The sequence below is a fragment of the Gossypium hirsutum genome, chromosome D10 (genome assembly GCF_007990345.1).
Source record: "Gossypium hirsutum isolate 1008001.06 chromosome D10, Gossypium_hirsutum_v2.1, whole genome shotgun sequence".
Classification (NCBI taxonomy): Eukaryota; Viridiplantae; Streptophyta; class Magnoliopsida; order Malvales; family Malvaceae; genus Gossypium; species Gossypium hirsutum.
Genome location: NC_053446.1, coordinates 38,343,328 through 38,368,342, shown reverse-complemented (window position 1 = coordinate 38,368,342; position 25,015 = coordinate 38,343,328). Strand labels below are relative to the sequence as shown.

At 35.2% G+C, this 25,015-nt stretch overlaps 1 protein-coding gene and 2 non-coding genes across 3 annotated transcripts; 2 read left to right on the top strand and 1 right to left on the bottom strand.

Moving 5' to 3' along the window:
- Positions 1 to 385: 385 nt before the first annotated feature.
- LOC121222841 (small nucleolar RNA R71) lies at positions 386 to 492 on the top strand. The gene has a single exon (XR_005920211.1). It is a non-coding gene; the product is annotated as a small nucleolar RNA R71 (small nucleolar RNA).
- A 10,467-nt stretch (positions 493 to 10,959) lies between these two features.
- Positions 10,960 to 11,561, top strand: LOC107942570 (uncharacterized). The gene is made up of 2 exons (XM_016876268.1): positions 10,960 to 11,114; positions 11,363 to 11,561. The coding sequence occupies exons 1-2, from the start codon at positions 10,960 to 10,962 to the stop codon at positions 11,559 to 11,561; spliced, it is 354 nt and encodes a 117-aa protein (XP_016731757.1).
- An 8,393-nt stretch (positions 11,562 to 19,954) lies between these two features.
- Positions 19,955 to 20,061, bottom strand: LOC121222758 (small nucleolar RNA R71). The gene has a single exon (XR_005920129.1). It is a non-coding gene; the product is annotated as a small nucleolar RNA R71 (small nucleolar RNA).
- Between the last annotated feature and the right edge of the window lie 4,954 nt (positions 20,062 to 25,015).

Here is a 25,015-nt window from a genome sequence, read left to right as displayed (position 1 = left end):
TATTACCCATATAGTTAATTTGTTCATTCTCTGTGCTAGTACCGTAGGGTAGACATTCTGGATTGTTCATCCCTCCTCTATTCGTATCGCACTGCATCCCCAGATGAACCTGTGTAGAAACACATAAACCATCAATTTTCTTATTTAATTATTCTACCTGATTTGACAACATGGAGACTGTATCTAAATTGAAAACACTAGCTGCTTTCATCAGCTTTGTCCTCATGACTTGCCACTGATAATTATTCAGTGTCATCTCCTCTATAAAATCATAAGCTACTTTAGGTATTTTATTGTTCAGTGTACCACCGGCTGCTGCATCGATTAATTACATAGTTGAGGGTTCAAACCGTTGTAGAAGGTTTGAACCTGTAGCCATAGAGGTAACCCATGGTGAGGGCACCTTCTCAATAAATCTTTATACCTCTCCCATGCATCATATAGAGTCTCTAAGTCAATCTCAACGAAGGAAGAGATATCATTCCTCAACTTAGCTGTCTTAGCCGGTGGGAAGTACTTCAATAGAAATTTCTTCGTCATTTGGTCCCATGTAGTGATAGAACCTCGTGTTAAGGAATTCAACCACTGTTTAGATTTTTTCCTCAATGAGAAAGGGAATAATCGTAGGTGAATGGCATCGTCAGAAACACTATTTATCTTAAAAGTATCACAGACTTCCAGAAAGTTAGCCAAATGAGTATTTGGATCTTCGTCTTGTGAACCATCGAACTGAACAAACTGTTGGATCATCTAAATAGTGTTTGGCTTCAGTTCGAAGTTATTCACAACAATGGTGGGTCTTACAATACTCGATTCATCCCTAGTTAGAATGGGCTTGGCATAATCGTACATAGTACGGGGAGCAAGATTTGAATTTTCAGGATTCGCAGCAACCATAGGAGGTAGCTGATTATTCTAATTATCAGTCATATCCTCGGTAACAATAATAACGTCCTCTTGCTCTTCCATTATATTCTGTCGACTCTACATTGCTTCTCTACACTTTCTGTGAGTTGTACTTTCAATCTCACTATCAAATAATAATGTCCTCGATAGGTTTCTTCTAGTCATAAACTAAAGGAACCTGCCAAAAGCAAATAAAAGAAAAATTAGAAAATAAAAATTAAACTAAAAACAAAAATAAAATGTAGTAAAAACAAATGGCTAAATTAATAAAAATCAAGTGTTCCTAATATTTTAGTCCCCAGCAACGTCACCAAAAACTTGATGGTCACTAAACTAACTATAAATATGATTAAGGCAAATGCACCTATCAAACAATAGTATAGTTACGGTGAGTGAGAATATTGTATCCACGAGGACTAAAAGTACTAGTAATTACCAATTTTCTATTATTTAGCTGACAAATTGGAGTGATTGTTTTTAATCTAAAATTGCTAAACTAATTTAACTAAGAATGCAACAGAGAATAAAATAGGAAAATAACCAAATATACCAATGAGAGAGACAATACCCAGGAAAGAATCCACTTAGACTTCACTTATTATTGTGAATCTAAATTAAATGATTTATTCACTTGTGCCTTGATCTGTAGAAATCCCTAAATTATGTTAATATCTCTTTCAAGACTAAGAACAACTGACTCTAGGTTGATTAATTGAAATCTCTTTCTAATTAAAACCCCTATTGTCGCATTAACTCGATCTATGGATTCCCCTATTAGATTTGACTCTAATCCGGTAGATTTATGTTGTCCTATTTCTAGGATTGCATGCAACTCCACTCAATTATGCTAGATCTACTCTTAAATAGGGACTTTTGCTCCATTGAAATAAGCATAATAAACATGAATTAATTACTAAAATATTTAAACACGAAATAAGCATACATAATTGAGAACAAGAATCAAGTATTTATCATGTAAATCAGAAATCAAATAATAAGATTCATCATATGTTTCATCTTCCCTATGTATCTAGGAAATTTAGTTCATAATCCTAAATAGAAACATCTCAATGTTAAGATAACAACAAGCCATAAAGAAACCTAATAAAAATTCTAAAGAAATTAAATGGAGATCTTCAATCTTGAAGGAGATCCGCTTCCGAGATGATTCTGATGGTGTTCTTCGAGTCTTTTCTCCAATCTTCTCTGTGTATCCCCTTAAGTCCTCTTCTAATTGATATTTATAGACTTTAGAATTCTTAGAAAGCCTAAAAATTGGGTTTTTCCGCTTAATTGGGAAGTAACGTGCGTTATCGACATGGGTTGGCACATGGGCATATGGCCAGCCCGTGTAGAAGTGCTAAGGCCGTGTGGAACCTGGAAATAGCTCTATTTTTTTTGGTTTTGGCTCTTATTTTTCTCTTTTCACTCCCAAGTGCTCTCTTAATTATAGAAACATGAATTTAAAGGATTGGGAGCATCAAATTCACTAAATTATGCAATTAATCATGCAAAAATGCATTAAGAATGGGATTAAAATATGTTACTTTTATAGCTTATCACCTAGTGCCGAACTCTCTAGCCGCAACACCGCCCAGCTATGCATGTCACCCTCACGCCTAGCAGCAACCCCATTCGGCTAGCAGCCCACGCACGCACCAGCAGCTCACGCTGCTAATGTCGCTCGAGCTAGACCTGCTCTCACGCACCCGCACAAGCGCACCAACGCATCAGCCTTGCTATTTCCCTGACAGTGTCACATGTTGTCCACACATCTACTCACAGCGCGCCTTACTACTCGCACCAACACCCTTGCCTATCGCACCACACCATCAAGACACCCTATAACCATCCCTAAACCAACCCATTTTGCTTTATATTTATTTTCTTTGAGTTATTAACTTTTGTAAAAAGGTGGTAAGACAAATTTTTCTCCTAAATTTTAATTTTATTTCAATATTTAATTTTCCAATTTATTGAATTATTAATATTTTATACTAATTAAATTTTTGACAGAATATTTGTTTCCATCTTATGTTCAAGTTAATCATGCCTCGCAAGAGAACTCGTGCCTTTGTAAAAATTGACGAATCACAAAACATATTCCACTGTGAAGAAGCCAAAGAGAGATACGAAAGCGTTTTCAAGAATCAATAGATGCACCTAAAAAAAGACTTTATGCTGAAAGAAAGCAACTATATTGATTTCTTGGCACGCATTCGAAAAATTGTTGAAGCTCTCAATTGAGAGTTATTTTGTGAGAAAAGACTAGTGTAGATGAGGAGTTAGTTCCTAAATTTTACGTGAATTTGACCTCAAGCGAATTGACAGAAGTTTCTATTCGCGGAATCAAGGTACCAATAACCTCAAACGCTATTAATGAATTCTTTGAATTATTGGATTTCGAAGACGTCAAATATTCTTTCTTGATGAGCAATATTGAGTCTGAAAATCTGCAAGAAATTCTCGTGGAACTTACAGTTCCAGGTTCTAAGTGTACTGTGTCAAAGTAAGAAATTCACACTTGTCCCAGAGAATATTTGACACCACTAGCGAAGGTATGGTTCTACTTCATTCGATTTAGCCTTATGCCCATTTCACATGGGACTACAATATCATTGGAGAAAATGGCCTTATTATACTCGATTTTAACTGGAATGACAATTGATGTGGGAAAAATATCTTGAGAGAAATGCAGAATTGTGTTGCTAGACGTGGTGGCCCAGCTTACTTTTCCTTTGCGGTAACAATTTTATACTTGAAAGCTAAAATTCTTGCAAACGTAAAGAAGACAGGTTATAGCTAGGGAACAAACATAGATTGGGACCTCTACCAAATAGCTGGAGACTCTGTTCTAGAAAAATAGTTGAAGAGAACGAGGATCTCGAAGAAGAAGAAGAAGATCCTAAAGAAATCGAACCAATACAGTCAGCTGAAATCCCTGATAAGGCAGAACCAATGGAACTAATAATCGAACCTGACATTGCAACTTCAATGATTAGGACTCAATCGCCTCGCCTAGATCTTTGAGATGAGCTATCAAAGTTGATGGACATCATGCAACATATGCAATGCCAGCAACAAGCTTACTGGAGATATTAAAAAATACGGGAAGACTCAATGAGAAACGTTCTTACGAAAATATACAATGACCCATTTATTTTTGTGCCTGAGTTTCCAGATTTCATATTTGAACCATGGAATCCACTATCGAAGAGGTAGTGAAGCGATTCATGCAAAAACAAAGACAATGGAGCAAAAGATGAGTAAAATTCGGAGGGTTCTGCAAATAAATAAAAAGGGGGGATCTTGACCTTATTTTATTTCTGTTCTTAGGTTATTTAATAATATTAGGTTTTATTAGGAATTTTTATTTTTGCATAATAAAATAAGAGGTGGAAATCATAAATAAAAATGAACAAGTTGCAAAGTAAAAAGTGTGGTAATAGATATATACATGTCTAGGATTGGTAATTAAGTAGTCAAATTGACTCACCTCCCCTTTTCTAGAATCCTACCTGGTGTATAGTATCTATTCACTTTTAACAATGAGGACATTGTTCATCTTAAGCAGGGGGACTGAAAAATTGAAATTATTTCCATTCAGAATAAAATTTTCTTTTAATTATGATTAGGATATATTTTGTTCCAAAATTTGAAATTTTGTTAAGTATGCTAAACTTCAGTATAAATAAAGTTTTATTATTTCAACAATTGTTATCTTAGCTAAATTATGACATAAATGTATTAGCCTGCAAATCATGCCATAAAATTTTGGTTCCTTAGGAAAGCTAGGCATGCATGAAAGTTTAAGTATCTATAATTAACTTAGTAATTTCTTGAGGCAAAATCCTAGGAAGCATGAAATGTTGAAAATGATTTAGGCAACTTTTGTTTGGACTGTTTGAGCCTTTCAAGCCAACCTTGATGAAATTTTATCCTTTGAATCCAACTTTGAGACTATATGGCCTTCTTTTATTTAAACCCTTGTAATATTTAGCCGTCACTTTTCTCCTAATTATCTTTAAATTGTCCCAAACACTAGACTTAGTACTACTTAGAATATTCTTTGAAACAAGTTCGGGGGAGTTGAGAAGAAGTATCAAATGCCCAAAAAATTGTAGTACATACAACAAAATGCTCGTAAAAAAAGAGAGCATATGTACTCAAAAGAAATAGATGTACAAAAGAGCATGTGAAAGCAAATTAAGTTGGTGTATCGAAGGTAATTATTTTGAAGGTCTAATTGAAGCTAAGTCTAGGGTTTTTAGCCTAAATTTATCTATCTTTTACCTACCCCTAGCCTAGCCACGTTACAACCCTTTTAAAGACCAATTGATTCAAGTTTCTATACTACCTACATTACTGAAGAGAAATTGCTATGTTCAACATATGAAGGCATAAATTAAACTTAATGGCTGCAGCTTAATCTTGAATAAGGGAATAAAATCATATTGGTAAGGATTTATCGTGTCTTTATTCGAAAGCATTTAGTCTATTTTTGCTATCATAAGAATAATTGCGATTAATTTGAACGATATGTATACTTAAGTAGAGTAAATCTCAAAATTCTTGTTCTTGAGCATAAGTATACCAAATTCATAATTTTGGGAAGAATGTTGTTTTGAAGGAATTTTTCAAAGGTGTTTTCGAGAAATTCTTTACAAATTTGTGCATTACTCGGGACGAGCAATGAATTAAGTTTGGGGGTGTGGAAACACGAAAATATACACACTTTTTCATACCCTTTTTAACTCAAATTCATGTAGTTTCAGTAAAATTCTTGTCGAAAAATATATAATTATTATAAAATAATTATTTTGTATTTAAATTATTAACATGTTGAAATTTAATTAATTTTTATTATTTTCGACAGATATGGACAAAGGGCAAAGAATGGCTCGGCAGACACTACTAGAGCGCAAAATCGAGAAGCAATTTTGAAGCATCAAGGTGAATTAATTTGTCAGCCTTAGACGGTCCAAATTATGTGTATTAATTCATAATATAATTAATTTTAATTTTAATCCAATCTAATTTTGTGTTAAATAAATTATTGTTAATTAATTATTAAAAGGGGCTCAGTTGAGCTGAATCGAGAAAATTGATCCCACCGAGCACTGGGCAGCCCAAAACTGTCCCACATGCTGACCCAATCAGCTTGTTTGGCTGATTATTTGGCTTGCAAAATAGCCCTTGAAGACTCCTTCAAATTGCATTCAAACCCCTCCACTATTTATGCCTTTCCAGATTTGCCCCTACCTTAAAATAACAAGTTTGAAACTTTCAAACTTGCCACATGTGTGGCCGGACATGGGGGGACTCTATGGCTGCTGATTTTTGCTAATTTTAGCAGCCATATCAACCTATAAATACCCCCTTTGCTGCTCACTTCAAACACATCTCAAACCCATTCATTTATTCACTTCTCTCCCACTTTTCTCTCTTCATTCCCTTCCATTGTTCTTCATTTTCTTTCCCTATTCCTTTGTCAATTTCACCTCTTGAAAAGGATCCATTCATACTCAATTTGGAGCAGCATTCAAGTGTTCATGGAAGCCTCAGTTCAACAATAACAAGCGGAGAAGGATGAGCGGAGCAAACTAGTCAAGCCTCGGAGAAACACTGGATTTGATTCTTATTCCCTATCCTTTTAATTTTGTTGTTCTTATGATGAACATGTCTATGAATATTTTTTATGTTGATATGTTTAATTTCATTAATATGGCTTAAATTTAATTCTTGTTAGGTTGATTGCATTTCGTCTACTTGAGTTATTAAAATTGTGTTTGTGTTGTTATAGGTCTCGGTAAGATGTTTGATTAAGTAAAACATGACTAAGTTATTCTTGCATTACAATTGTAAGGTAACTAATGAATTAATTATTTAAACGGATTAAAATTATAATTAATTGACACAATAATTAATCAGTGTATGTTTAATCATCTAAGGTAGCTGAGGGTTAAATTAGCAATGGTATCTAACGATACATTAGCCTTGCATAACTTGCAAGATTATTGTGATTAAACAGTTTCAAGGTAGAAATACATTGTTACCTCACGTAATCTTTTATGTGCTTATGAGATTGAATTAATTGTTTGAATTGGCATAGAGATATGTACAAGAGATTATTTTAATTTCATATGTATGTGCATTAACACATTTGCTTATTAAAATTTGTTTAATCGGTTGAATTGACATGGAGATATAGTCAAGAGATAAATGGATTTTGGTAGGTAAGTATGTTCATAAGTTAGCAAATTACCGAGTTGCTGTGAATTTATTCGTAACAACATAAACATGAGTTTAATAATTCTAAGTTAAGAAATGTAATTAATCTAACACAATTATGTCATCTTGATTAAAATCATCTTTTGAAATCATGCATTGGAACTTTTATTTTAATGTATAATCAAAGTGTTGTGTATAAGGTGGCCGGTCAAGCCTTATTATAGGCCATCTAACTATTTTCCTAACCTTATTAGGAAAACTAAAAAAACCTAATTATTAACTTCAAGGGAAAATTCGACCAAGGCTTTTAATGGGCTTCTTGGGTTGAATTTTTACATAGGAATTTAATCATAAAGTCTAGAAATTAAACTAAGTATTTAATAAAATAAAATAAAATAAAATATTACAAATTGGGTAACTTTGACAATCTGACCTGATTTTCAACTAAGTCTAATTTAAATTCTTGATTGGGCTTGGAACATCTTATTGGACTGTTTCTTCAAGCATTTGGGCTTGTAATCCGTTCACTCTCAAAATTAGTTCATTGACGCTCGTAACTGAGATCCAATACGCCCTAGCTGCAAGATTCGGTTTCTTGGACCAAGATTTCCAAGATTTGAAATCTTGATTTTCTTGACTCTTGAAATCGCTCAAAACAGCAAAATTGGACCAAGATTCGATTTCTTGATTTTCTTGAAAACAAGAAAGTGAATGTTGATTTTCTTTTTCCTTTGTATACGCATCTAAGGCCTTGCTAATGAAGTCTTGAATGGTTCCATTTAGTTTCGTATGCATTTGCCTGGCCTTTGACCTCGTTATTGAGCCTTGTGGTAATTTGAGCCCCATCACGTCATTGGGCTTGAATTGGGCCTTTGTGACTCGTATCATTTTTTTATTTTACTTTGTTAAAATCCTAGTTTTTAATCACCTCTTCAAATCAAAATATTTTTCTTTACCAAAGTGTTTTTAAAATTGCATTCATAAAGAATTATTTTCACAGTCCCTGTGGGTACGATAACTCGATATTTACTTGCCACTTTATTACTTGTTACGATTGTGTACACTTGCACATTTTCATTGTTCTAGTGCCCTAGATTAGAGAGGCCACGGACGTCATTATAGGTACAGTCACACTACAGTCATTTTCTCCTGTAGCTTTAGTAGATTCTGGTGCTACGCGATTGTTTATTCTGGGAGATGTAGTTAAAGAGTTGGGGATTTCTATAGAGACAGCTAGGTTGGGTGTTACTATGAGGATTCAGCTGGGTGATAGTGTAATAGTTAATCGGGTTTATCTACATTGTCCTCTGATGGTTCAAGGACAAGTGTTTTCTATAGCTCTTTTGAAGTTATTGTTATAATGATTTGATGTTATCCTTGGGATGAATTGGTTGATCGAGCATCGGGTGAAGGTTGACAATGAGGCAAAGTTGTGCTAATGGCTCTAAGATTATTATTGTTGGAGAGAGGTCTGAGTTGCTCTCCAATGTGGTTTCTGCACTTATAGTCGATAAGCTAGTCCGAAAAGGTCACAAATCTTATCTAGCCTATATCATGAATGCTGATAGTAGGGAGTTAAGGTTGGATGAGATTCGTGCAGTCTATGATTTTTCAGATGATTTTCCTAAGGAGTTGACTTGTATTTTGTCGGATAGAGAAGTTGAGTTTAGTATTGAGCTCTATCCTGGTACAGATTTGGTGTCAATTGAGCATTACCATATAGCACCTAAGGAGTTGATGGAGTTGAAGCTTCAATTGTAGGAATTCTTGGACTGGGGTTTCATTCGACCGAGTGTGTCGCTGTGGGGAGCGCCATTCTATTTGTTTAGAAGAAGGTTGGGACTTTCAGGTTGTGTATTGATTACCGCTAACTGAATAAGTTGACCATCAAGAATAAGTAACCACTTCCGAGGATTGATGATTTGTTTGACCAATTTCGAGGAGCTTCAGGTTTCTCAAAGATTGATTTGAGATTTGGGTATTATCAGTTCAAGGTGAACTATGCAGATGTTATAAAGACTGCGTTTAGGACTCATTATGGGCATTTTGAGTTTCTTATCATCGCATTCGAGTTGGCAAATGCACTTGCTGCATTTATGGACATGATGAACCGTGTATTCAGTTCCTACCGGGATTGGTTCATTGTGGCTTTTATAGATGATATATTGGTGTATTCTCGATCATAGAATAAGCTTGATGGGCATTTGAGAGTGGTTCTTCAGATTGTGAAGGAGAAGCAATTGTGTGCCAAGCTGAGCAAGAGTGAGTTCTGGCTTCGAGATGTGGTTTTTCTTGGACATGTTGTTTCAGCTGAGGGTATTTGGGTTGATCCAAAGAGGTTGAGGTGATCTTGGATTGGAAGCCGCTGAGGTCTGTGTCTGAGGCCAAGAGTTTCTTGGGCTTAGCTGGTTACTATCGTCATTTTGTCGAGGGGTTTTTGTGTATATCTACTCCATTGACCTAGTTGCTTTAGAAGAATTATGTATTCGAGTGGACTAATGAGAGACAGAAGAGTTTTGAGAAGCTGAAGTCGATTCCGATGGAAGCACCTGTATTGACACAACTAGAGTCTGGTAAGGAGTATGTTGTATTCAATGATGCTTCTTACATAGGATTGGGTTGTGTGCTGATACAGAAGGGAAAGGTACTCACTTATGCGTCGAGGCAGTGGAAATCGTATGAGTGTAACTATCCAACCCATGATCTGGAGTTGGTTGTTATAGTTTTTACACTCTAGATTTGGCATCATTATTTGCATGGTGAGAGGTATGTGATCTACACTGATCACAAGAGTCTTAGTATCACCTTACCCAGAAAGAGTTAAACTTGAGACAGAGGCATTGGATTGAGCTGCTGAAGGACTACGATTATGTGATTGAGTATTATCTGAGTAAGGCGAATGTTGGTGCTGATGCCGTGAGTCAGAAGTCCTTGATTGACTTGAGGATAATGTTTGCAAAGTTTTTAGTTTCTGAGGATGCTGGTTTGTTGGTTGAGCTTCAAGTGAAGCCAACCCTTGTACAACAAATTCGAGAGAGATAATCGTTCGACGAGAGTTTGGTGTGTCGTATTCGTTAGGTTGAGTTGGTTGTTCTTGTAGATTTTGGTCTCAATGCTAATGGTGTCCTTTGCTTTAGAAGTGGGATGTGTGTTCTGATGGATGGGGATCTGAGACATATGATTCTTATCAAGGCTCATAGTAGACTATATGCTATGCATCCCGGTGGGAATGAGATGTATCAAGATCTTTGGGTTTTATATTAGTGGCCATGGTTGAGAAAGGACATAGTTTATTTTGTTGGTAGATGTTTAGTTTGCCAGAGGGTTAAAGTTGAGCATCAATGTCCATCTAGGTTACTTCAGCTGGTCAAGATTCTAGAGTGGAAATAGGAGCATATCATGATGGATTTTGTTTCTGGTTTGCCGTTGACTCAATCTTGAAAGGATTTAGTTTGGCTGATAGTGGATCGGTTTACGAAGTGTGCACATTTCTTGCTTGTGCGTACGCTTTTCAGTTTTTAGCAGTTGACCAAGCTTTACATCAGAAAGATTGTCAGATTGCATGGAGTTCCAATTTCTCTCATATCAGACAGAGATCCACGATTCATGTCAAGGTTTTGGTAGATGTTGCATGAGGCTTTAGGTTCAAAGCTTCACTTCAGTACAATGTATCATCCACAGTCAGATGGCCAGTCTGAGAGGGTGATCCAAATTCTTGAGGATATGCTTCAGAGATGTGCTATTGATTTTGGTGGCAATTGGGAGTGACATTTGTTGTTGGCTGAGTTCACATACAACAACAGTTATCAGAGGAGTATTCAGATGGCTCTGTTTGAGGCACTTTATGGTAGAAAGCGTAGGGCTCCACTATTTTGGTTTGACATGAAGGAGAAGAGGAATTTGGGTTCAGATTTGGTCTGTGAGATTGAGGATACGGTGAAACTTATCTGTGATCGGTTGAAGGCTCTTTCAGATAGGTAGAAATATTATGCTGACTTGAGACATCGAGATATCAAGTATCAGGTTGGTGATAAGGTGTTTCTAGAAAGTCTCACCTTGAAAGAAGGTTTTGAGGTTCTACTGAAAAGGTAAGCTTAGTCCGAGGTTCATTGGACCTTATGAGGTGATTGAGTGGATTGGACCAGTTGCTTATCATCTTCTGTTGCCGCCTGAGCTTAAACTTATTTCACGATGTCTTCCATGTTTCCATGCTTTAATGGTATAGATCGGATCCTTCCCATGTTCTTCCTGTTGAGGAGATTAAGGTTCGATCTAACCTTTCATATGAGGAGGAACCGGTTGTGATCTTAGAACGTGAGGTCAAGGTGCTGCATAGTAAGACGGTTCCACTAGTGAAAGTTTTGTGGCGCAACCACGAGACTAAGGAAGCCACTTGGGAGTTGGAAGATATAATGAGGCGTTAGTATCCATATTTGTTCAATTAAAGTAAATTATGGGGTCAAAATTTATTTTAAGAGGGGGAGAGTTGTAAGGGCCTAAAAATTCGTCCAGTAGTTTTGGGTAAGTTTATCGGGTTCGAAGTGAAAAATTAGGAGTTAATCGGGATTATTAGTATTTTTTTCTCTGAGTTTAGTTAGCTTAATTTCATTTAAACAGAAACGGGAAATAATATTCTGGAAAATAAAAATATTTTTAGAAAAATTAATTTTATAGTTTTAAATAATTTTTGGGTAAAATAAATTTTTTGGGTCAAATTAGAATGGAAAAATAAATTAAAATGGGGGTTTAATTAAGAGAATTTAAAATATTAATTACAAAGGACCATTTTACAAAACAAGGGAAATGTTTGAGTGGTTTTATCGCAAATTACCCATATTTTTAGAATTTTGGTGAGAAGTGATTACTTTATAGAACAAGGGAATTGTGCAAATGGCCTGATGGCAATTTCCCCAATTTTCGAAAATCAGGTGGGGGTTCTTTAGCTCAAAAACACGATAACCCCCTCACTTAACACACAATTTTCACCTGATTTCTTAGTATTTTCTCCCTTTTTTCTTTTTCATTTTCAAAGTCCACATATCAAAGATTAGATCTCATCTTTTATTTTCTCAAAATTCTCTCAAAATTCTCCAGAAAAGATTTTCAAAGTTGGGAAAAAACTCACCCCAGTTCTTCAAAGATCTTGATCCAATCTTCAATATTGATGATTCCAGATCGATTGAAGGTAATTTCTCAACTTTAAATTCATTTTAAAGTTTTTTAATCATTATTTTCGATTTAAATCAATTAAAATGGTTTTTCAAATCTTGATCTCTTCTCTCTTGAACATGAAATTCATCAATGATGAATCATGGTTTTGAGTTGGAATCCAAGTTTAAATGCATATCTAAGCTCAAATCATGTTTATTAAGAGGTTTTCTATCAGAAAACCAAATATTAAAGTCATTTGATTGATCAATTATGTCAAATTCGTTTTAACTAACAACATGAGTTGATTTTCCAGAAAATTATGAAACGTTTTGTTTCATGAAATTGAAGCTTAGGTTTTGTATTGGTAGATTGGAAAGGCGTTTTAGATCGTGTAGTTTATAATTTTTCAATTTTCTTTTTGTTAATGATAGCTTGTAACATGTATTTTATCTCTATTTATGCTCCACAACGAGGAGAGGCCATTGTTAATCAGAATCAAGGTCCAAACATAGCTACTTGATACACTTTGGCTTGAGAAGCAAAGTGTGAAGGTGAGTGATTTTTAAAAGCAATTGGTAAACATGCCTATTTAGATTCTAAATTTAGCTTTTGATTTGTGTTTCTAATGGTTCAATTGTATCTCAAATGGTTTAGATTATTAAAATTTATTTTAATTTTATATAAGCATATTTGTAAATGATTTATGAAAATTCTAAATTGTGTGTTTGGTATGATTGATTTGGATTGTATTAAATAATAATTAGAGCATGGATTATTGTATATTGAGCACTTGATGATGGTTTTATGATTAGTTTTATATCCATGGACAAAGACACTTATTATGCTTATCTATGTTGGTACTAAAATTTCTAAGTGACATGATTTAAATTGAATTTTTATAGCATGAATTAACTGCTTAAATATCAATTTTTATGCCCTGTGTGATTAGTTATATTGGCAACATTGCATGGTGGATCCATTGGATATAGATGGCATGCCATAGGATTAGCGAGTACTCACCACTATATGTATTATTTGTGATCATATGGCTCTAGGAGTATTGATTTTGTTGGAGTGGATAAGGGAGTGTTGAGCCTTTTTCTCCACTCAATTATTGGCAATTTTGAGGTGATATAAGGGAATGTGTAGCTATGCCCCACTCAACCGGAGTATTGTATTTGATATTTGGGAGATCGGAGATTCGTTTATCCAATGCATGATCACATGTTTATATTTTGCCATGGATGTCATTTGCCAATATAAGTGTTTATTTGTTAATTAAATTATGTTCCCATAAGCCATAATAAATGTGATTTTCACTCGCGAAATAACATATGGAATTATGATGTTGCATTGTTGCTGGAAATTTTAGACAATTGAATGCTATAATTGAGCATGAAAATATAATTGAAACTATGATTCATATACTCAAAATTTGATACATGATTTGCCTTGGTTTAAGTATGTTTTTGGTGTAATTTACTTATTGAATTTATGGTCACTCACTAAGTTTTTTTCAGCTTACACCCTTACAGCTTTGTGCAAATTTTTTCCCCGCTTTTGGGAGTTGAGGAGTAAGGGAAAGGCTAGTCCAAGTTTATGGCTATTTGGTGCTATAGATTAAGACTCTTCTTTAGAAACATTAGATGCCATTATGGCGCTCATTTGGGATAATTTGATATACTTGTAATGGACATTTGAGACTTTTACTTGGATATTAATTTTGAGATGTTATACTTGCTTTGTTAATGATTGATTTTATGGTTAAATGTTGTGTGGATTATGGTATGTTTCTAAGTGATATCATGGTGATTGAAAACATTGTGATTGAAGTATGAATTTTTCACTAATACATTTTAATTGTAGCTTGTCGAGGAGTGGATAACTTTGTTGCTAAGGTAAGTTCATTGTATAATTTAATTTTTGTTTGTTAAGTATGATTTCGAATGTTTAAATTAGGAATACATGTTGTTTATTAGTTGTAATTAGATTAAAATTGTATATATATGATTAAAGTGATAAAACTTAGCTAATATAGTCTTAATTTGTAAATGGATTAAGGAAAAATGGATAATTAAAATGAATTTTAGGTGTTTCCCCAACTTGATTAAAAGGAAGTTGGTAATCATTTAGAATTGAAATCAGGATCGTTTAGTTTTAAGTGGTAAAATGACTAAAATACCCTTAGCGTTAAATCCTTAAAAATAGTTTTAAAATGGTTCATAAATTGCTTCCGTAATAAGATTAGAAAGTTATTAGTTAGAATTGAGGTGTTATAAGGTTGGGATGTGTTTTGGGTTGGTTTTGTGCTGGAGAGTCCCTTCGGTGGCTAATGTGTTGCTTCAAGTTCGGATCGGTTTGTTCTGGTCAGGTTTGGGGTGTCACACCTTATGAATAGAACATACAAGGATGTGTACGAAATCATTAAGAACATGGCACTAAACTCCTGCCAGTGGCCAATTGAATGCTTTAGATATGGCCAGAAACCTGTTACGGTCAAAGCTATCCAAGAGGATGATAAGTATCAGCAAATAGGGGATAGAATTGAGCATATTGAATCTACTTCTACACCATCTATGCATGCAAGAGACGAGCCACTCTTCCATTATATCAATAGTCATGCTGAGGATATAAACTACATTGGCAATAGAGGTGGAAACTCTTATTCTAACACATACAATCCTGGCTGGAGGGATCACCTAAACCTGAGATGGGGAGGAAACCAAGGAGGAGGTAACAGTTCAAATCAAGTTAGAAATAATAATTTCCAACCTTCTTATTTGTAGAAACCTTGGGATAAGGCCAACCCTAGTGACCATAATGCATGTGGTCAATGACTGGACAAAATTGAAGGAGAAATGCAATCAATGAGAACAAATGTCAAACAAGTGCAGTCTGAGTGCACCTACTCAACAAGAGCATTGACTAAGCTCAAGGATCAAATAAGCTAATTGATGAGCCTGATGGGTGACATCAAAAGACAAATTGGCACAGGTATTCCCAGTAACACGGAAGATAACCCACAGAGGGAAGGTAAGGAGCATGTGAAGGCTATAGCTCTCTGATCAGGCAGAGTACTAAGTAGCCCAAAAATACCTACCCTAGAGGTAATTGTGGACAATACTAATAAACTTGAAGATAATTCCTTAGAATATGGAAACAAACCTAAAATAAAGTAGGAGAATGCACCGGTAGTTGAGATAAAGATGCCAAAATCACTAAGGTCCCATTCCCATCAAGGATAGAAGAAAGACAAATACGGGATGAGGATGAATTTGTAAGTTTCTTAAACTTTTTTAAAACATTAAATGTTAACCTATCTTTAATCGAATTAATTGAGAAGGTTCCAAAGTATGCAAAGTTTCTAAAGGAGATGATGGCAAGGCGTAAGAAAATCAAGGTAGAACAAGTTGATTTAAGTGCATCATGTAGTGTGATTATTTCAAGACAAGTATGTCGAAAGTTAAAAGACCTAAGCAGTTTTACTATTCCTATAGAGATAGGAAGTATTCACTTGAATAGAGCTCTACGCGATTTAGGAGTTTGTATTAATTTAATGCCTCTATCAATCTTTGAAAAACTCGAGTTAAGAGATCTTAGAACTACTCAGATAACGTTACAGTTAGCTGATAGGTCATCAGAACTTAGCTCTATACGATGGACGATAGACTAATACCGACATAATAGAAAAATCATCCATCGGTGAATTGATGACACTGTCAGATGAATCCAGCAATAAAATTTAAAAAACTTTTAATTACATAACTGTTGTAAATTATTGTATATTTAACTAACTGTGAAGTTTCAATTCTAACATTTATTTGATACATATTTAGACCGATACATCCATAAGATGGAATTTTGGGCTGAAACAGAGTCGATGTCGCGACACAGCAACCATGTGTCGTGACAAAGCGCATAGAATACAAATATCAATAAAGAACACATCGATGTCACCACATGGCACTAGTGGGTCACGACATATCAACCAGTTTCCCCAAGACACCCAAACTGACGGATACGTCACAAAACGAAACCCTTATGTCGCGACATAGGTAAACAGTCAGGGATGTCTCGACATGGAATCCCTGTGTTGCCACGTCGCTGTAATTTTCTGTTGGGCTGACCAAACCTATTCGCCCAACCGGCGACCTACCCTTTATTTAACCAGATTTTTAACACTTTAAAAATCTATTTTATAACTGTAATGCTCATTTTGTGCAAGTGTACACCGCCGTTCAAGTAATAAGTAAGTAAATGTGTTAACGTCTCCACAAGGACAGTGTATGTTAATCGATTAATTTTAAAATTATAAGTTAACAATTTGGTGATAAAAACACAATAATTTGAGTGATGATGATTAAACTAGGTTAATTTAACTAGATGCAAAATTGATCCTTAATGCAATTTTAATCTAAGTAATTATCTAAATGTATGAATGAATTTAATAGCAGAAACACAACTTCAACAATCAATAACATTAATAGGTTAGGATAACTACATTAATCAACTTGATTCATTTTCATCATGCTTAATAGTGTTCGAAAAACATTCGATGGCAACCCGACCTTTCATGAGTTTGGAAACCAAATTAAGTCCTTTCGGAATCTTTTACTTAGTGAAACATGCATTTTATTAATCATATTAAACTAAGGGTTTCTTAGTATTTATGTCAAGTAATAGGGATGGGTTAGGTTTGAAACAATTTAATCACATAAACCTAAAAACTATGCAAGAAAATGGAGCTCATTAAAGTTATTGTGAACCTTCAATTTAGTCGGGTTAGGATCTAAACTAAGCATGTACTTTTCAATTATTACGCTCACTAGCTGTCATCTAGTTAGGATCACTCAGCTAATTTTAATGCATCAAACACATATGAATGAAATACATACTTGAATTTAATTGAAAACATGATCGGCTAAGGGACAAACACTTTAAACATGAATCAAACAAATTTCCTTTAATTAATGCAATTAACCTAGATAAATAGATTTAAGCTACCACTGTTGATGTCAAGATCACAAAACACATTGCAAACATAATTAATTTAAAACAACAAGTAAAGGAAGAATAAAATCTATTTCAAGTCGGTAGTCTCTGCTAACACGGAAATTTACACATTTTTACATACCCTTTTTTACTTAAAATCATACAATTTCGATAAAATTCTTGTCGAAAAAATAATTCATTTTTACAAAATAATTAAAGTGCACTTAAAATATGAACATGTTGAATTTTAGTTAATTTTATAATTAATTTTGATGAATTTTGGTTATTTTCGACAGATTTACATAAAGGGCCAAAAATGGCTAAGCAAACATAGCTAGAAGCGCAAAACCGAGAAGCAATTTGAAGTATCGAGGTGAACTAAATTTTAGCCTAAGACGGTCGAAATTTATATGTCTTAATTCATAATATAATTAATTTTAATTTATATCCAATTTAATTTGGGTTAATAAATATTATTAATTAATTATAAAAAAGTGGTTCAGTTAAACTAAACCGAGTGAACCAAACCGACCAAGAAATGGACAGCCAAAAAACCGTCCCAAGAGCTGACCCAAATTAGCTTATTAGCTGATTATTTAAGCTTGCAAAGAGGCCCTTGAAGACTTGTTCAAGTTGTATTCAAACCCCTCTACAATTGGTGGCTTTATAGATTTGCCCCAAGCCTAAATTAGCCAAGTTGAAACTATCAACCTTGCCACATGTGTGGCTGGCTGATGGAGGGCTCTTTGGCTAATAATTTTAGCTATTTTTAGCAGCCCTCCTCAGCTGTAAAAATCCCCTTAGGCTGGTCATTTTAGAAACACACCTCAAGCATTCACATCTTTCCTCTCTTTCTCCACTTTCTCTCTTCTTTTTCATTCCAAAATTCCCTTGCTCTCATGCCGATTTCTCCTCCTGGGAAAGGGGCATTCATCAGCTATTTGGAGCAGCAATTAAGTGTTCATAGCAGCTTTGGTCGACGAGGACAATGGAGAAGGAAGAACGGAGCAACTAGTCAAGCAACGAAAAAACACCGGATTTGATTCTTGTTCCCTATCTCTTTAATTTTTGTTGTTGTTATGCTGAACATATCTATGAATATTTATGTTGTTAGAATGATTAATTTAATCAATTTAGCTTGACTTTAATTCATCTTAGGTTCATTGCATTTTGTTTGTTAAAATTATTGAAATTGTGTTTATGTTGTTATGGGCCTCGGAAATATGCTTAATTAAGTAAAATCATGACTAAGTTATTCTTCCACTACAATTGTTAGGTAACTAATGAATTAACTATTTAAACAGATTGAAATTGTAATTAATGGACACAGTACTTAATCAGTGCATGCTTAATCATCTAAGGTAGCTGAGGGTTAGATTAGCAACGGTATCTGACGATACATTTGCCTTGCATAACTTGCAAGATTATTGTGATTAAACTGTTTCAAGGTAAGGATACTTTGTTACCTCACATAGTCTTTTATGTGCTTATTAAATCGAGTTAAGTATTTGAATTGACATAGGGATATGTACAAGAAATTATTTCAATTTAATAAGTATGCATGTGCAATAACATATTTTCCTATTAAGATTTGTTTAATCGGTTGAATTGAAATAGGGATATAGTCAAGAGATAAATGAATTTTGGTAGATGAGTATGTTCATAAGTTAGCAAATTACTGAGTTGCCGTGAACTTATTCGTAACAATATAAACATGAGTTTAATAATTCTAAGTTAAGAAATGTAATTAATCTAATACAATTATGTCATCTTGATTAAAATCATATTTTGAAATCGTGCATTTGAGATTTATTAATTTAGTTTACTTAGTTTAAATTCTTTGTTTTTAATGCCCTCTTCAAACAAAATATTTTTCTTCACTAAAGTGTTTTAAATAGCATTCATAAATAATTCTTTTCACAGTCCCTATGGGTACGATAACTCGACAATTACACTGTTGCGATTGTGTACACTTGCATACTTTCGTCGTTCCAAGTTTTTGGTGTCGTTGCCAGGGACTATGTTTTAAAAAAATCATTATTTTTGAAGTTGTTAGTTTTTCATTTTGGTTTATTTTTCTGTTCAAATTTTAACTTAGTTAATTTTTTTGTGATTCTTTCAGGTGTTTATGAGTATTGACCGAATCATCGATTTAGTCCCTGTAGACCCTGAGATTGAACGAACTTTTCGATAGCAAAAAAGACAAGTAAGTCAGAGAAGGACTAAAGAGATGAACTTCGAAAATCTGAATCAAAGAAATGGAGCAAACCTTGCTCAAAATCCTATCCTTATTACTGATGATAGGGATAGAGCTTTGAGACAGTATGTCATGCCAATATTTCATTATCTTAATACGGGTATTAGGAGACCCGAAATTGAGGTAGAACAGTTCGAGTTGAAGCCAGTTATATTCCAGATGCTTCAGACAGTGGGCCAATTCAGTGGAATGCCTACGGAAGATCCTTACCTACACTTAAGACTGTTTATGGATGTGAACGATTCTTTCAAGTTAGTCGGAGTACCCGAAGATGCATTACGATTGAAGTTGTTCCCATATTCACTAAGGGACAGAGCTCGAGCTTGGTTGAACTCATTACCACCAAACTCAATTTCAACATGGCAAGAGTTAGCAGAAAAATTCCTTATGAAGTATTTATTACCTAGCAAGAATGCTAAGTTGAGGAACGAGATCACTGCTTTCCAACAAATGGATTATGAGTAATTTTATGAGGCATGGGATAGGTACAAAGAATTATTATAGAAGTGCCCTCATCACGGAATCCCACATTGCATACAACTTGAGACATTTTATAATAGTCTCAATGCTCACACGAGAATTGTAGTGGACGCTTCTGCTAATAGTGCTCTCCTTTCTAAGTCTTATAATGAGGCTTATGAAATCATTGAGAGGATTTCCAACAACAATTATCAATGGCCAACCAATCGAGCAGCGTCAGGAAGACGGGTCGCTAGAATACATGAAGTAGACGCTCTAACTTCACTCGCATCTCAAGTATCATCAACATCCTTAATGTTAAAAAATTTGACTACTAATGGGTGTAATAGTTTTGCAGCACAGCCACTGAATCAATTTGAAAATGTACCTTGTGTTTATTTTGGGGAAGGACATTTGTTCAAAGAATGTCCATCGAACCCAGAATCTGCGTATTACATGGGTAACCAGAACCATATCAAGGAAAGCAAGGGCTACAATCCATTTCTATAACCCATCATGCCAAAACCACCCGAATTTTGCTTGGAGTAACCAAGGGGCAGGAACTAGTAACAATTATGTCCAACCTAGATCGACCCAGGCACCTAGTTTTTCAAAACAAGCTCAGAAACCAAACCAAGCTGTACCATCCAATAGCCTAGAGAATCTATTGAAGGCATACATGGAAAAATATGATGCCTCTCTAAGGAATTTTGTAACACCCCGAACCCGAAACCGACACCGGAGTCGAACACGAGGTGTTAACTGACTTTAACCCCTTATAAAATTTATTTTCCAGACACTGCCCAATCTGTGTACTAGTCGTTTTAAAAATCATATCTTGAGTTTCGTAACTTGAAAATCAGTTTCGTAATTTTTTCCAGAAACTAGACTCATGTGCCCATCTATGTATTTTTTTCTAGAATTTTTGGTTGGGCCAATTAGTACAGTTTATTAGTCAAAGTCTCCCATGTTGCAGGGGTCGACTACACTGACCTTTGCCCATTACGACCTGGATATCTCCCTGCACGGGGCTTAAATACTGATTCCGTTTGTTTCTATGAAAACTAGACTCAGAGAGGAATCTATACATATATGGTACGACCCCTAATTATCTCTGGTTAATTTATAATGAATTTCCAAAGTCGGAGCAGGGAATCCAGAAACCGTTCTGGCCCTGTCCCACAAAAATCTGATTATCTCTTAATATACTGCCCATATGATCTTTTCGTTACTTCCTCATGAAAACAGACTCATCGAGCTTCGATTACATAATTTATTCATCAATTAATTCCACTCCTACTATTTTTAGTGATTTTTCAATCTCATGACACTGCTGCTGCCAGCATCTGTTACGAAAGTAACTAGGTCCATTTCATGCCTACCCTTGATCCAACTCAATCGAACATTCGTGCCATTTTCGCATGGCTTAAAGTTTACATGCCAAAGTTCAAACACAACGTAATAGCTTATACATGCCAAAATGTTCTTCTAAGCCAACTAAGAAGAAAGTACCAAAACTTGCTATCCGGTGTGATGACTTCGATGACGGCCCGATCACGCAAAAAGAGATGTGTCCAAGAAACCTAGAATAGGTGACAAGGAAACACCGAGTGAGTTTATAACTCAGTAAGTCATAAGCTATGCACTACCATCCATCAATAACATTATCACAAGAGAAAACAAAATGGAACGAGGCTAATTACTCCATCCATTCCGAACCATACCATAGTTCCTCCAACCTATCGATTCAATTTCATATCAATTCATGCATTCACATTCCATATACTCATCAATAGGACATTGAAGCACTTTCATAAATCAATTTATTTTCGTTACAATCAAACGACTAAACGGCCTTTCACCCATCCTACGATAAATTTTGTGTACGTGACTTCAAGTATAGTTGTCACATAGGTTCAAACTTACCGAGCTCAACACCAAGTATAAGCATAGCACCTATTAGCCATGTACTCAAGACACTTACCCGATCCGCTGTCCGCGATCGACTCAATAGTGTCGCACACATAGTGTCCATAATGATTCACGAATGTATATTGAGTCCGCACACTCAGTGCTATATAATCAACTCGCACACTTAGTGATACGTAATCAAATCGCACACTTAGTGCTACATAGTCAAACTCGCACACTTAGTGCCGCATGGTCAATTCGCACACTTAGTGCATCATATTCATTTCGCACACTTAGTGCAACATAGTCAAATCGCACACTTAGTGCTGTACAATTTAATCCCGCGCACTTAGCGCCAATCTCATGGTCATAAATGGTTATACCCGCACGTTTAGTGCCGAGATCAACAACTCAGTACATCTTACCTCTTTTCTTTTCATTCAACAATTTCATCATCACATACGTACATGCATATATATATATGCATATTTATTCATTCCATTCAGCATCAATACATAAACATTATGACCATTTGAAATAATACCAACTACATGCTTAATGACTTACCTCGTGTTGGGTAAGACGGTTCCAACTCGGCTACTCGATGACCTTTTCTTTGCCTTTGCTCGATTCACCTCCTTTAACTCCTTGAGCTAAATCAATAATTTAACTAGTTTAACCACTACGATTATCACCAAATAAATCACATTCAATTAACACTACCCATTTACATATACATCAACTATCAAATTCTCACTCCTTAGCTAATGCCGAATGCTTATATAAGCCCTAAGTCATATTTACACATTTATCAACTTTCCAATTCAACTTAATACCAAAAATTAATGCCATTTAAAAAGCCAACTCAATTTCATCCTTAATATTTCTTATAACAAAATTTATCAAAATTCAATAAGAAATACATTAAATTCCATGACCGAATTTGCATTTCACCATAATAGCCACTTGCCCTAAAACAATTAAGCCACAATCATTTACTTTACCTAGCTTAGACTTAGATTAATAATTATCTAAATTATTTAAACATTCAACACAAACTCTTCTTTAATTAAGCACATATTCGGCAAGGAAAAATGGTAATTTAGCAAACCTTAGTTTAACATATAATTTGTTTATAACACATTTTAAGCCTTATTTTCATGCCGTCAACTCAAAACACATACATTACTCAAATATAACCAAGTTCATATTCGGCAATAGCATCCAACATGATAGCCGATTCTTTCTACTTAGCATCTAATGCATACATATGATCATTTGTTTGGCTCAAACGCCCATCCACCATGATTCGTCCAAATTAATATGAAACAACAGCCATATTCTTTATTGACTACTATGGCCGAAAGCTTTATTCATTCCCAAAATCAAATTTTAACATAAACTTTTTACCTTAGTTTAAGCCTAGGATGACCGAGTGGTGTTTCTCCCCTATTCTTCCTTCACATTCGGCTTAGAAGAAACAAAGATGAACACTTAGTTTTCTTCACCCATCCCCCCCTTCTCAAGCTTCAAATGACCGAATGTTTTTGCCCCAATTCTTTCTTTCAATCCGGCCAAGAAGAACCAAAAAAAACACAACTTGTTTTTCTTTCTTCCTTAGAACATTCGGCCAAGGGGAAATGAAGGAAGATGGACACTTTTTTTTTGTTTTTCCTTCTTACTTTCACGGCAATGGGGAGGGGAAGAAACAATTGCACACATCCTTTCCTTTTTCCATTTCTTTATTTCCCCATACTTCTTATTATATTTTATCCTACATACCTCACTAGGCCAACATGTTCCCAACATGTTTCCACCCATAGCATGGCCGGCCACTACTTATTAGGAGGGGGAATTTGACATGCAAGTCCCCCCTTTTTTCCCACATGCACTAATAGGTCCTTACGCATTGACCTATCACATTTTAAAATTTTCTCACATAAGTTCTATTGACTTAATTCACATGCAATCGACTAAATCGAAGCTTGAAATTTTCACACGTTCATAGTTACATATTCTAGACAATAAATATAACATTCAAACATTTCGGTGACTCGGTTTAACGGTCTCGAAACCACTTCCCGACTAGGGTCAATTTTGGGCTGTCACAAATTTGGAGAATCAAGTGGGCTAGCTTGCAACTGAACTCAGAAACCGACCACAAGGTGCTTTACCTAGTGATATGGAGAATTCGAGGAATCCAGGGAAGGAGCATTGTAAAGCGTTAACATTGATGAGGGAAAAGACTTTTGAGCCCAATTCTGTCAAATTTGAGAATGAGCAAGCTGACGCTCAAGACCCAGAGGAAGTTCAATCGAGTTTTTAAATTCCAGTTTCACTGGAAATTGAATCTACAAAATCCGACAAGGTAACTTCTGAGCCAGCTAATTTTGATCAACTAATAACTCCGTTTGATGTAGAACTGCCATAGTAAACGAATCAACCAGTTCTAGTAAAGAAACCTCCACGACCCTACCCTCAAAGACTTCAGAAGCAGAAGCAGGAAATTCAATTCAAGAAGTTCCTAGACGTACTCAAGCAACTTCATATCAACGTCCCATTGGTTGAAGCACTTGAAAAAATGTTGAACTATGTCAAATTCATGAAGGATATCCTGTCTAAAAAATGAAGGCTTGTAGAATTTGCGACGGTAGCCCTAATGAAGGAATGCAGTGCATATCTTCAAGACAAACTACCCCCAAAATTCAACGATCCTGGAGGTTTTATCATACCTTGCAATATTGGAGCAACATATTGTGGTAAGGCACTATATGACTTGGGTGCGAGTATCAACTCATGCCCATGTCAATATTTAGGAAGTTGGGGATAGGTGAAATTTTAGACCTACTATGGTTACACTTCAATTAGCAGATCGACCCTTAGCACATCAAGAAGGAAAAATCAAGGACGTATTGGTACGTGTAGACAAATTTATCTTTCCTGCTGACTTTGTGATTCTAGACTTTGAATCAGACAAAGAGGTGCCAATCATCCTAGGAAGACCATTCTTAGCAACTGGAAGGACCCTTATTGATGTACAGAAGGGCGAGCTTACTATTCGTGTTCAGGATGATCAGGTAACATTTAACGTTTTTAAGTCTGTGACAG

Coding starts and splice junctions, on each gene's coding strand:
- LOC107942570 (XM_016876268.1), top strand. CDS start 10,960: ATGGCTCTGTTTGAGGCACTTTATGGTAGAAAGCGTAGGGCTCCACTA. Junction 11,115..11,362: donor TTGAAGGCTCTTTCAGATAG/GTAGAAATATTA, acceptor TTAATGGTATAG/ATCGGATCCTTCCCATGTTC.